At 40.1% G+C, this 12815-nt stretch overlaps 1 protein-coding gene across 1 annotated transcript; it reads left to right on the top strand.

The window, feature by feature from the left end:
• The first annotated feature begins 376 nt into the window (after positions 1-376).
• Positions 377-12557, top strand: LOC134855086 (uncharacterized). Its single transcript, XM_063871465.1, has 3 exons — positions 377-714; positions 997-1316; positions 11737-12557. The coding sequence occupies exons 1-3, from the start codon at positions 377-379 to the stop codon at positions 12555-12557; spliced, it is 1479 nt and encodes a 492-aa protein (XP_063727535.1).
• Positions 12558-12815: the final 258 nt, after the last annotated feature.

Raw genomic sequence — 12815 nt, 5'->3', positions numbered from 1 at the left:
GAAGTTCAAGTACTGCTGGATATCAGTAGTTGAAGCAGGGGGAACTCCACAAAATGTATTCGAAAGTACGTTTGAAAAAGAGTATAAAGAGTTCAAGCTCCGCCCACTGACAGTTTCCTACCGAAGCTCACATCACATCAGTGAGTTTGTGAGCAATTTTATTGAGTCGGAGTTGCCAGAGTCCAAATGTCAGACTTCCGTCTCTGGCTGCTTTACTTCTTCTCAGTTGCACTTCAAAAAGAACTTTTTCCAGAAGCTTGAAGAAAACTTTATAAAAAGAGACGAAGATTTTCTCGACAAGAAATTCGACCAAAACAGATTTTTGATCATTTTGACGAGTAGCGAAGATGTTGCACCCTCGCTTGTGGAGCATATGATGGAGGAATTCAGCTGTCAGAAAGTGGCGACCAAGACAGGATGGCCCAAATGTATTGGCATTAACAAAAAAGACCCATCAGAATTCACAGGATGTGAAGCACAGTCAGTTGTGATTGTGCTGGACTCGGATAATTTGACTCAGCTAGCTTTCCAGCCTGTGATTTTGGCTATCAGCAGGGCTCAATATGAAGTTGCGCTTCTTGTTAAAGAAACCCTCAGGAAAGATCGACTGTGGATTCAAAACATGGAAGAGAAGAATGAAGAAAAAGTGAGATTTGTGGTTCTGAAAAAAATACTGAAGCGTGAGGAACTGGACAAAGATACTTTCGGATTCAGGTAATTAACTCTCCTGGTAGTTGGGAAATTATGATGGGTTATTTTTAAAATTTATTTGTTCACTCACACTTTCATTCCCATTCCTCGATGGACGAATTATGATAAACATAAGCTATAAGATTGATTAACTAAGCTATAGAAGTGCTGATATAAGAAAGAAAAAGACGTTTTAAGATGAAAACTGCAGCGTGTGCTTTTACATCCCTTTTTATATCTTTTCTGTAAAATTTAAAAATTTTCGGAACTAAGCTATGAACTGTCTATTGAAACTTTTTTTTCTAGCCCAGAATCGAAAACATACTCGAGACAAACGACAGAAACCCTCGCCAGAAACACTGGCAAAATTAGAACGAACTGGAAAGATCTGGTGTGGCTGAGCCGGAAGTTGAGTGGTAAAATTGACAAGGGCCAGACAACACTGGAAGACATATTCCTCAAACAGACTCCTCGCATTGGATTTCAGCTGGCACTCATCTTGGAAAACACAGATGTGATAGCTGCATTCGTTAAACATTTAAGTGAAAAACCAACAGAAGAAACCACTACAAAATCATACAAAACCTCAACTGCACTTGAAATTGTGCCCGCGGGAAGCCAGAAAGGTATTTAGTATTTAGTTATAATGTTTCTAGTAGAAAAAAAAACCGTAATCCGGAATAAACTGATATTGAATATTGCAATAATACCCGAAAAGCAATAACTATATTTTTCAATTTTGGATCATTCATATTAAAAAGATGAATTTTCCAACCTTTGTTTTACATGAAAAATCGTAAAGGTATAGCAAAAGACCTACAGGGCCATGGCTGAGGATTCAACTAATCTAGCAATTTTATCCCGACTAATAAGTCGCAAAATAAAACTTTTTTCCCTAAAAGCAAAGACAAAATAACCAAGGATGACTGGTTGCAGGTAGCACAGAATTTTTCGGCCGTAATCATAAAAGGCTACAAAAACTACATTTTGTTTCAAATTAGTGTCATTTTATTGCATATGATGTTATAAGATTAATATACAAAAAACCACAGTGGTTCTTTTCAAAAAATGAATAATCAACAAAAGAAAACATTTTCAAAAGATTCTGAAGAAAAAATTTAGAGATTTTTCTGATTTTAGTTGCAGAAACAATTTTGCAAAAAAAAAATTTTAAGACGTAAGCGACCCTCGGCAAAGCGCTCAAGAGAAGTGAAAAGAGCGAAAACATCAACAAAACATCGTCGTCCAGGATCGTCGTCAACAAAACATCGTCGTCAATAAAAATTGAAGGAAAGTGTTGAGGTCAGACCATCTCAGAGTTTTTAGCTTTTAGCTAACAGCCTTAAGCAACGATGGACTTGAAACTTGCGGCTTTTAGTGGACTGTCTGAAGATTTTCCTGCTTGGTCGACGGCGTTTGTGGCGCTGATGCACACCAAGGGCCTGTTCATGACAGTGATGGGCAATGATGATCGGCCAGAAGCTGAGCCTACTTGCCCCGAGAGTCCGAACGCTGATCAGCAGGCAGCCTAGGATAGCAAGATGCAGGAGCGAGCAGTGTTGATCCAGCAGAGGAAATACAATCGAAACACTGTTTTGTCCCACCTGGCTCTGGTGCTCAACAAAACTACTTTGATGTACACAAAGAACGACTGCATGGGAACATATAGCTTTGGCGATGGGACGAAAGCTTGAAAGCTGCTTCAAGAGAAGTTTTGCAGAGTAGAGAGCCCGACGGTGGTCAGTCTAGTAGGTCAGCTTGCGAAGCTGCGCCCAGGATCAGAGGAGGATCTGGACAACTACTTTGTTCGCAGTCAAGAGCTGATGACGCGGTTGAGCGAAGGTGGAGAAACAATAACGGACAGACTGTTCAATGATTTGGTGATCAATGGGCTGCCTGACAGCTATGAGATCTTTCAACCAGCCAAGACGTTTCCAGAGCTGAGAACGAGGTTGAGGAACTACGATGACTCGAGAAACGCTCGATGAAGAGATAAGACTGGATATGGTCATTTAGCCATGCAAGCTGTGAGGAAGAAGAAAGGAGTGTCAAGTAGTGGCTGCTATGTGTGCGGTCAGAAGGGTTATATGGCGAAGGACTGCAGATCCATAACTGACAGCGGGCAACCCACTGCTCGAGGCAATGGGTCGAGCGAAGCAAGTGGGCCAGGAGTAAAGAAGCAAAGGTGCTTCAAGTGGGGGCAACCTGGTGATTTTGCAAGATAGTGCAAGCAGGGGAGGACAGGGTTCTTCAGTTGTTGTGCTGCAACTTCAATCAAGGGAGGCGAGAGCTGGAACGAAGGGAACAAATCTTGAGAATCCCAACAGCACTTTATCAAGTGTTGAGGGCAAAGGATCTGTGGAAATTGAGATCAGGGACTGCCAAGATGCTGTGAGGAGCTAAAATTTTCACAATGCGCTGTTTACGCCGAGCTACAATTTGAACTTGATGACTGTGAGCTCAGCTGTTGCTAAAGGCTCAAGCTTCAGTTTCGCCGCAGATTCGTCATATCTACTGGCTTCAGATGGGGGCAGCCACCTGTGAATCAACGCCACAAGTTCTTATTCCTTGAGTGCAAGGTCAAGAGAAACTCGATGACTCTAGTGACGAAAACAAGGTTGGGTACCAGTGATGCAATGTTGTGGCACCAAAGACTGGGGCTCCTCAACCAGCAGGATCTTTCATCGATTGTCATTGTGGGTGAGCTAGAGTTCTGCGAACTGTGTACAGCTTCTAAGATGCATGAAGTAGCACTGCCTAAGAAGACTGACAGCAGGGGGCAACGGGTCTTCGGTGACATTCAGGAACCATTTGAAGTACCTCGTATTCATGGTACACGCTATGCCTTCAGCTTCATGGACGACTTCAGTCGGCTGGCTGTGGTCAAGTAACTGGTGAAAGAGAGTGATGCTCTACCGAAATTCCAGGAGCTTGTGGCTTAGCATGGAGCGCCGAAGTGCCTGCGAACTAACAATGGAGGTGAGTATTCGCCATATTCATTTAGGAGATTTGGTAGAGAATTTTAGGTGAAGCAAGAGTTCACTGTGCCCAATACTCCCAACAGAATGGTGCAGCAGAGCGCTACAACAGAGTGATCACCGAGATAACTCGATGTCTGCAGGCCAAAGCAAAGCTACCGAAGATGTTCTGGGTGCGAGCAATGTCGACAGCTGTGATGGTTCGCGACTTGCTGGAAACTGGATCCAAAGGAGAAAAGAAGCAAGTTCATCGGCTACGACGAGAAGAGCAAAGCCTACCTGCTGATGTATCTAGAGAAAAGACGAGCGGTCCGAGCAAGAAGCATGATACTCAATAAGAACATCATTCCAGATGACTTCATTGTTGACAGTGAGCCATTACAAACTCTGGAAATATCAATCGAGGGGTTTATTGATTTTGAGCAACCAAGCACGACAAAAATCAGCGAAGCACGAAGCGCGCCAATTGAGGTTGATACTGTAGATTCACTGAGGGCTACTGAGGAAAATCAGGTCGAGGAGGAAACAGTAGATTTACATTCTGCTGATCATCCATTATAGAGGTCCGATAGGACAAGGAACCAACCCATTCGATACGGACTGGTCTATAACCATGCTTCAGTGACAGGAATTCAAGAGCCAAGGGGCTATTCAGAAGCAAAGTCCGGACCAGAAAAAGAGCAGTGGCTGGCAGCTATGGCTCTAGAGAAGTCTCTAGAAGCCATGGGAAAACAATTTTGACGAAGGACTGCAAATCCAAAATTGACAGCGGACAAATCCAAAATTTTCCTTCAGAAGCAAAGTCCGGACCAGAAAAAGAGCAGTGGCTGACAGCTATGGCTCTAGAGAAGTCTCTAGAAGCCATGGGAAAACAATTTTGACGAAGGACTGCAAATCCAAAATTGACAGCGGACAATCCAGTGCTCGAGGCAATGGGTCGAACGAAGCAAGTGGGTCTGGAGCAAAGAAGCAAAGATGCTTCAAGCGTGGGGAAACCCGTTGATTTTGCAAGGTAGCGCAAGCAGGGGGGACAGGTTTCTTCAGTTGTTGTGCTGCAACTTCAATCAAGGGAGACGAGAGCTGGAACGAAGGGACAACTCTTGAGAACAACTCTATGATGGACTACAATTTTGAAAAGTTATTCATGGACGATGGGTTCTTGCTGTAAAACGAGATGCCCTAGGAAAAATGGAGCGGTTCTAAGCCCGATATGTAGTGAAATCCAACCTTTAAACCCGAAACAAAGAGGATACTGCTGGCTCTTGGGGCACAAGATGATCTTGTAGATCATCAGATGGATGTTAGGTCAGCCTTCCTCAACTCTCCTCTAGCAGAGACAGTGTACATGGAGCAGCCATAGGTGTTCAGCAGTGGAGACAACCAAGTGTGCTTGCTAAATGAAGTCTCTAAGGGCAGTGGCAGGCAGGAAGATACTGGTATCAGACGCTGAGCACTTACCTACTTGATGAAGGGTTCACTAGAAGCAGCAACGTCTTCTGTTTGTTCTTGATGAAGGGAACAAACGATGCAATGATTTCTGTGCTGGTTTGGGTAGATGACATCATTATTTGGTGCAGATGTCTAGACGAAGTTGACAAGCTGAGTAGCCATTTCTCCAAACGATTCAAGATGGATGACTGAGGCGCATTATCTTGGTTCCTCGCAATTCTGGTCAAGCAGTTACCCGGGCACGGTAACAATAAACCAATTTCGATACATCGACGTCTGTTTGGAGCGTTTTCGCCTGGGTGAATGCAAACCAGTGGGCGCAGAGGCAGTATCCATGAAGGCTTAGGACTACAGAGGCATTGTATTCTCGTTATTGTACATTGCTAAGCAAACAAGGCCTGATACCCTCGCTACTGTGACGCAACTCTCTCGTATCCTTGAGAATCCGGGAAGGATGAACTGGGTGGCTGCAAAAAGGGTTCTTCGTTACCTGAAGGGGAGCAACGATCTGGAGCTGTGCTACACTAAGGAAGCTGGTGGTGTAAAACTTCATGGATCCGCAGATGCTGACTGGGCTGGAGATTTGGGTGATAGACCGTCAGCTACTGGTTACAGCTTTCATTTGCAGAAGGCAGGGGCCGGAATTAGTTGGAGCACCCAGAAGCAATCAACTGCAACCATATCTACTAGTGAGGCTGCCTACCAAGCAGGGGCAGCAGCGGTTGAAGAGGCTCTGCTTTCTCTTCTCGATGAGGAGGGCGTAGTTATTGACGGACCAACTGTCAACAAGGAGGACAACCAGAGCTGCATCAAGATGTGCAAGAATCCTGAGATGCAGAAGAGAACGAAATACATCGATGTGAAATACCACTTTGTTCGATAACGAGTGGAAGATGAGACAGTTGAGCTCCAATATTGCCCTGCTGGGTTCATGGAAGCTGACTTGTTGACAAAATCCTTGATCAAGGCTAAGGGGGAACAGCATCGTCGAACCTTGATGGTTGGAGCCTTACATTGGACTAAGCCAATTCAGCCTGAGTGAGACTGTTGAGGTCAAACAATCGCAAAGTCAGACAGATTATTTGAATCGTAGTCGAAACTGATTAAACTCAGACAGGGTCAACTAGTGATCTCAAACTAATTAATTTGTCAGTAAATAATTAACTGGTACTTTTGTTATGCTTAGTTTTTCATGCCATTTCTTTTCACTTTTTCAATTCATTCTTCAACAATCACTACCTCCTCTCAATCCTCAGTTCAAACCTCAGATTCCATCTCAGTCTCCAACCCCAGCTCTTGATCCTAATTGCTCTAACTCTGAATCTTAAGAGAAAGAACAAACGTGACATTCAGTGGTAAGATTACTAATTGTGGTCTTAACTAGGGACATTGGCGAAATTTCAGACAGAACCGAAATTATGATACGCCCGTCACATCTAAACCTGGCCAGCAAAAAGGTCAGAGGCTAAAAAAAGCATCTCAAGTGCAATTGTCAAATCAGTTACATAGAGAACCATCATGGAACAAGCAAAACTTCCAAAAATTGCCTAGAAGCCCGGGTAAAAAAGGTCAATGTTAGAAATTCAGACACAACAATTGAACGAATATACTTTTATAAACAACAAGGCCCAGGCTATGTTCAGAACACACGGGAAAAAAACAAAGAATAATGAAGAAACTTCAGAAACAAAGATACTAGAACGACAAAAAATAGAGACCGAAAAGACGGAAAAGGGAGAGAAAGAAAACAGCAAAACAAAAAAGCGGCAGAAACGGAAGCTAAGTCAACATAACACTGATTTAAAAATACAGTCAAACAAAAGTAGCGAAAAAGCAAAGAAAGCATCTAAGTTTTAGAGACAGTTTATTCAAGCAGAGAGACCCTTGTCAAAAATATAGATAAAAGAAAATGATTACATTACTAGCTGGAAAAGCACCTAATGAGATGCTATAACACTAAATCATGCAGTTTTTATGAAAGCCGTTTCAAATTTGCTCAAATTAATTCAATGTGATCAAATCTATTCTCTTGTGAAGACCAAATGTATCGGATATGCTCGCAGCAAACCAACTCACTGAATTTTTTTGTTAGAGCTATGTTAAGCCTCGATCTATTTAAACTTAATATAACGAGGCCAAACTGTGCGTTTTGAGAATTGTACGTGGATTTCCAACAGGCAAAATTTAGATTTGTCGCGGAATCCACAACATTGCTATTTTTTTTTAAATCTTCTCTGCTGTTTTGGATTTCACGGATAAATAGCTTAAACACTGTGTTGCTCAAAATTGCTTCAAAACAGGCAACTTTGCGGAATCCGCAACAAAGTGTGTGGAATTGGGAACCAGTTTGTAGAATCCATGAGCAAATGATAATATATGTCTTTAGTAAAGTTAAGCTGTCGCGAAATCCGCAACTGTAAGTGGAATCCGCAAATTGTAAGCGGAACCCGCAAATTGTAAGCAAAATGCGCATAAGTTTGCGGATTTTTTGTACATTTGCGGAATCCGGAATGACTATCTATGTTCGCTCATTGCAGAATCCTCAACAAAATCATTGTGCCGACAAAAATTACGTCACTGTTGGACCGGAGTTATTTGTACGAGGAATCCACCAAAAATTTGTAATGCTTTTGTAGTGTTTTGAGTTTTCTTCTTGGTTTCTTTGTTTTTGATTTTACGATATAAGTTGAAAATGGTCATACGATTTTGCTCTCTATTCATTTAGAGAAAAATAAAAACTAAATTTTCAGCTCAGTAGCACCTAAAAAACGATCTGTAGATCCCATGCTAATTTTCTAGTTATTTGTAAATTTACTGAAGTGACATTTTTTGAACTAGAACCTCGAATCGATGAAAAACACTACAAACAATTAAGGGCCAGCTCAGAGAAGAACCAGCCAAAAAGGCACTCAAAGTAGAACGAATCAAGGAAGCTAGGTCAACATAACATTCATTCAAAATGCACTAAAGCCAAAGTGGCGAAAAAGCAAAAGAAAGCATCAAAAGTTTGGAGAAAGATTAATCAAGAAAACAGACCCTTGTCAAAAAGATAGATAAAAGAAATGGCCAGAGGAAAAGTGGGGCAAATGCAAAACTGCATGCTGAAAACTTCGAAAACAACAAACTCTAATTTGTTTCTCATATCAGTGGTTTGGATTACATTACTAGCTGGAAAAACACCTAATGAGATGTTATTTCACTATGTCATGAGAAATTTATGTAAGTTGTTTTAAGTTTGATCAAATTCATTCAGTGTGAAAAAATCTAATCTATTGTGAAGACCAAATGTACCGGATCCGGATGTGCTCGAAGCTAACCAACTCACTGAATCTCTTTTTTGTTAAGCTAATGTAAAAACTCGATCAATTTAAACTTAACATGGTTCTGATTCATCAAATTAAATCAAAGTTCGATTACACAATTTCTCCGATTCTATCGGACTAGCGAGACACTGTCGGAGAAACGGATCAGATCCAACTCAGTTTCTAATTTGCTCTCTTCGGTTTTAATTTTGCTCACAATTTTCGACAAATTCGTGGTTTACAAAAACTATTCGGAAACAAACAACACTCGATTGGCCATAGTTTGGATTACCTCCTGACAGTCGAACTAAACTCATAACTCATGTTTTTTTTGCGATTCAAAGAACTTTCTGTTGTCTCAATGGCTGCTGTCTGAAATCGATTAAATGCGTACCGTAGGGAACAAAATGAGGGCTTTTGAAGTCCTAAATGCTAATTTATCTGTCCTAAATGCTCTAATTAGAAAGCAAAAAAGTCATTTATAGTGTCTCATATGTTGATTTACTTGACTTAGTTTCTTAGTATATAGTTTAAAATAAAAGATGATAAATTTGTCTTGAGTTTTTTAAAATTTAATTAGTTCCCTAATGAGGCGATAAAAAATGATAGGCAATGCGATCCGGTGGGTTGCGAAAATTTGAAAAGTGTTTTAACGTCTTATGTTTAATACCTGAACAAATCTTAAAGCATTGCCTAAAAAAGTAGAAGCCAGAAACAAAATCTGCGAAAGACTGACGAAATTTTAAATCCAATAACATACTGCGCAGTTCAGTGAAGTTAAAGGATTTCGCAGCAAAATGTAAAAGACAAGCATCGTTCGCAAAATATTCTCACAAACTATTACTCGCGAAAGAACTTCATTATTATCTCAAGTTGTTACACTTTGTTTTTTGTTCATATTTTTAACCAAGTTTAATCCATTAAATGGGCTATATCTTTTGATTAAAATAACCCAACATTGTGATTCTTGGCAAATAGATTACACTTGCATTTTCACACGATAAAATGTCCGGCGTGAACATTTGTTCACAATGGTGTGAACACTTATTGTATTATTTTCTGATGGCACAGGAAACCCCAAATTCTGTTAAGAAATCGGATTATACAGCTGAAATAAAGTGGCCAGAAGCAAAGCCAGATTGCCAATGCCTTAGGGATTTCTCGTATGACTTTGCACAGAATCCTCAAATTGTATGAAGCAGAGGGATCAGCTGCAAAAACAAAACTGAAAAGAAAAGTGTTACCTTTCGCGAAAAAAATCGGCTTCGACGACTCATCAAGAAATACCGAAATGGATCAGTTCGAGAGATCACAGGACATTTTAATCAAGGTCAGGACACTAAAAGGTGTATATCCTTTGTATTCAAACAAATAAATTTGCTTGGCGCGTCAAAAATTGTCCCGAAAAAGCAAATGGTTATCAGGAAATATAACAAACTTCGTCGTAGAAAGTGGGCTCGTGAACGAAAATCTTGGAATTTTCTATGCTGGCGAAAACATATTTTTTCAGACGAGTGCAAGGTCGAAGTGAACACAATTAAGAAGACTCTAGTCTGGAAATTCAAGGCGGATCCTGGATGGATGTATCCCCAGGAAAGGAAATCAAAACGCATTTTGTCCGTAATGACTTGGGGTTACGTGACCTACCACGGAATTCGCAAATTAGCGATGATTAATGGAACTCTCAACAACGAAAAATACAAGAAAATACTAGAACGATTTCTGGCGGATGTTATCAACAGCTTTCACGGAGACGAGTTTGTTTTCCAACAGGACAACGCTCCCTGCCATGTTTCAAATTTAATGAATACGTTTTTCACAGAAAAAGACATTGTAACGACTACATGGCCCCCTCAATCCCCCGACATTAAAATCACCGAAAACCTGTGGAAGATGCTGAAGAAATCTCTAAAAGATAGCAATATCGAAATTCGATCTAGAGACCAGTTGTATGAAGAAATAGAAAAACAATGGAATCTGATTACTCAAGATGCCATTAACAAACTGTATGATTCCTTGTCTCGGCTCATGGCTGAAAAATTGAAGATGAGGGGTGAAATAATCAAGTATTAGACCTTTTCTATCTTTTTTGTTCCGCTATTCTATCTGTAAGACAGAGCAATTTAAGTATATATTTATGTACATTGTGTTTTTTTGTCGCAAAATTGTAACAACTTGAGAGAACACGACTGTAGATGTTTTTGAGAACGTTATCAAAACTTTTCAGGAATTACAGTTGTGTTCATCTTATGTGCGACTTCGCAAACGTGAACAAAGGCACGTATTCAAGCTCGAAAGATTGCATCAGCCACGTATTATTATTCTACAGATACGACTCTTTCAAGGCTGCAGAATTTGCTGAAGTGTTATATAAATTAACATCCGAAATACACAAGTTTCATAACAACTGCCAGTCGTTTTGAAGCTAACGGCTTCAACCACTGGGTTTGGAATGCTACATCACAGACAACAAACTAGTAGTCAGAAGCACATATCTTTAATCTTCCCAAGTGTTTTGAGTTTTCTTTGTTTCTATATTTTTCGATTTTACCATATTAGTTGAAATTGGTCATAAGATCTTGCTCTCAATTCATTTAGAGAAAATTAAAATATCATTTTTCAGGTCAGAAGCAACTGAAATTTGATCTGAAGATCCTATGGTGGTATTCCAGGCAGTTGTAAATTTACTGAAGTGCCTTGTTATGAATTTTTGTAGTTTTTCTGCCTAAGAAAATTTTTATTTTAATAGTGTTACAATTTGTGAAGGAAATCCAAAACAAGAAGGCTTAATCAATTGTCACCGAATTCTGAATACTTCATCGCTAGCCAAAATCCACCTTGAGTTTAGCAATTGCCATTCGTTTTCAAATTTTGAATTTTTTTTCTAATTTGATGCAGATTATACGGAAAGCAGTAAAACGTAAAATGAACGAGTTTTGCGTAGTATTTGAAAGTAGTTTAGGTTTAGAAATGAGTATAGATTTCAAACGTAAGAATAAATTAGTCAACAGGGCTAGCTCTTTTACCAGACCGACCTTTTACTAGACTGACTTTTTACCAGACCGCAATGCAAATAATCAATTAAAAATATGTTAAAATTAATGGAAGATTTAAAAAGGAAGCCGCCAGAACAAACAAAACTTAGTTGAGAAACCGTAAAATCATTGTCTTTAACCGAACTAAACGGCGTCATTACATCTGTCAACTAAATTTGTTTATCGAGTCTGGTAAAAAGTTCATGTTATAATTTTCTGGTAAAAGGTCGGTCCCCATAGTCAACAGACAGATCGAATAAAGCAATGACTTGTTTTTTCTAGTTGGACCCATTGACTTCATTGCACGTGAGCTGGAAAAAAGGGGGGAACCAATCAGAAATCTCAGCATCCTGTACTTTTGTCATTTTTCACTTTGGAACTGTGCCGGAGAAAAGTATTCTTCAGTAGATCGACTGAAATTCTACGTCGAACTGGCTAGGAAATTTGGATGTTTGGAACATGATTTGAGTCGAATCTACGGTACTGAGACCTTGTTGACTCTGACATTGAGAAAAAGAATTTTGACAAAACATAGAGCGGAGCGTGTGAGTTTGCTTCTTGATAACGGTTTCCCCATCCACAAACTTTTACATCCGCACAACGGATTGGACAAAAATGCATTTGAGACTGCATTTTCTGACTCGGATTTTGCCCTCATCCGAACACTTCTTTCTGATTCTGAAATAGAGAGTGAAGCAAAGAAGATGAAGACCGACAAAATTTCGCATAATCCAAGAGCAGAACTGTTTTATCACAATTTTGCTTGTGTTCCGCGAACATCGGCAACAATGGAATTAATTAGAGAACAATATACAAAATTCATGGACTCAAAGTTAGATGGTCGAGGCCTATTACTGAAAGCTTGCAAAACCGTTTCTGCTGATAACATAAGTTGGGCTAGTGACCTGCTGAAACAATTTGATCACTTGCTAGAAATTGAGATGTGTCACATCTATCCGGGAAATGTGACGCTGTTGACCACTCTTGTTGACGATGGCATCAATTCTACAGAGTCCACGACCGGTAGGCCTACATCATTACAGTTTATCTGTGAAGTAACAACTTCTGCAAATCAAGTTCGCAAGCTTGAACTGAAAGAATAACAGTGACATGATTCAAATGTTCAATTGACGAAATCAAAGTTTCAAGAGGAAAAACGAGTACAAAAAACTTGTGTCGTATGCGTATTTTTTTGACTTGGAAATTCGACTTCGTATCGTCTTCTCAAATCTAACTGAGGTCTAATTCTCTTTTCACCGGAGAGACAGCAGAAGAAATAACGCCATGATGTTTTTGGCATCAGAGGAAGTACCGGATTTGGGGGGACGCCCCCTCCCTTCAGGGATTCGATCCCCTGTCAA

This window comes from Symsagittifera roscoffensis, chromosome 10 (genome assembly GCF_963678635.1).
Source record: "Symsagittifera roscoffensis chromosome 10, txSymRosc1.1, whole genome shotgun sequence".
NCBI lineage: Eukaryota > Metazoa > Xenacoelomorpha > Acoela > Convolutidae > Symsagittifera > Symsagittifera roscoffensis.
Note: the sequence above shows the minus strand (reverse complement) of the source record. Positions and strands in the feature narration are given on the sequence as shown.

Coding starts and splice junctions, on each gene's coding strand:
- LOC134855086 (XM_063871465.1), top strand. CDS start 377: ATGGAGGAATTCAGCTGTCAGAAAGTGGCGACCAAGACAGGATGGCCC. Junction 715..996: donor AAAGATACTTTCGGATTCAG/GTAATTAACTCT, acceptor TTTTTTTTCTAG/CCCAGAATCGAAAACATACT. Junction 1,317..11,736: donor GCCCGCGGGAAGCCAGAAAG/GTATTTAGTATT, acceptor TGTTTTTTCTAG/TTGGACCCATTGACTTCATT.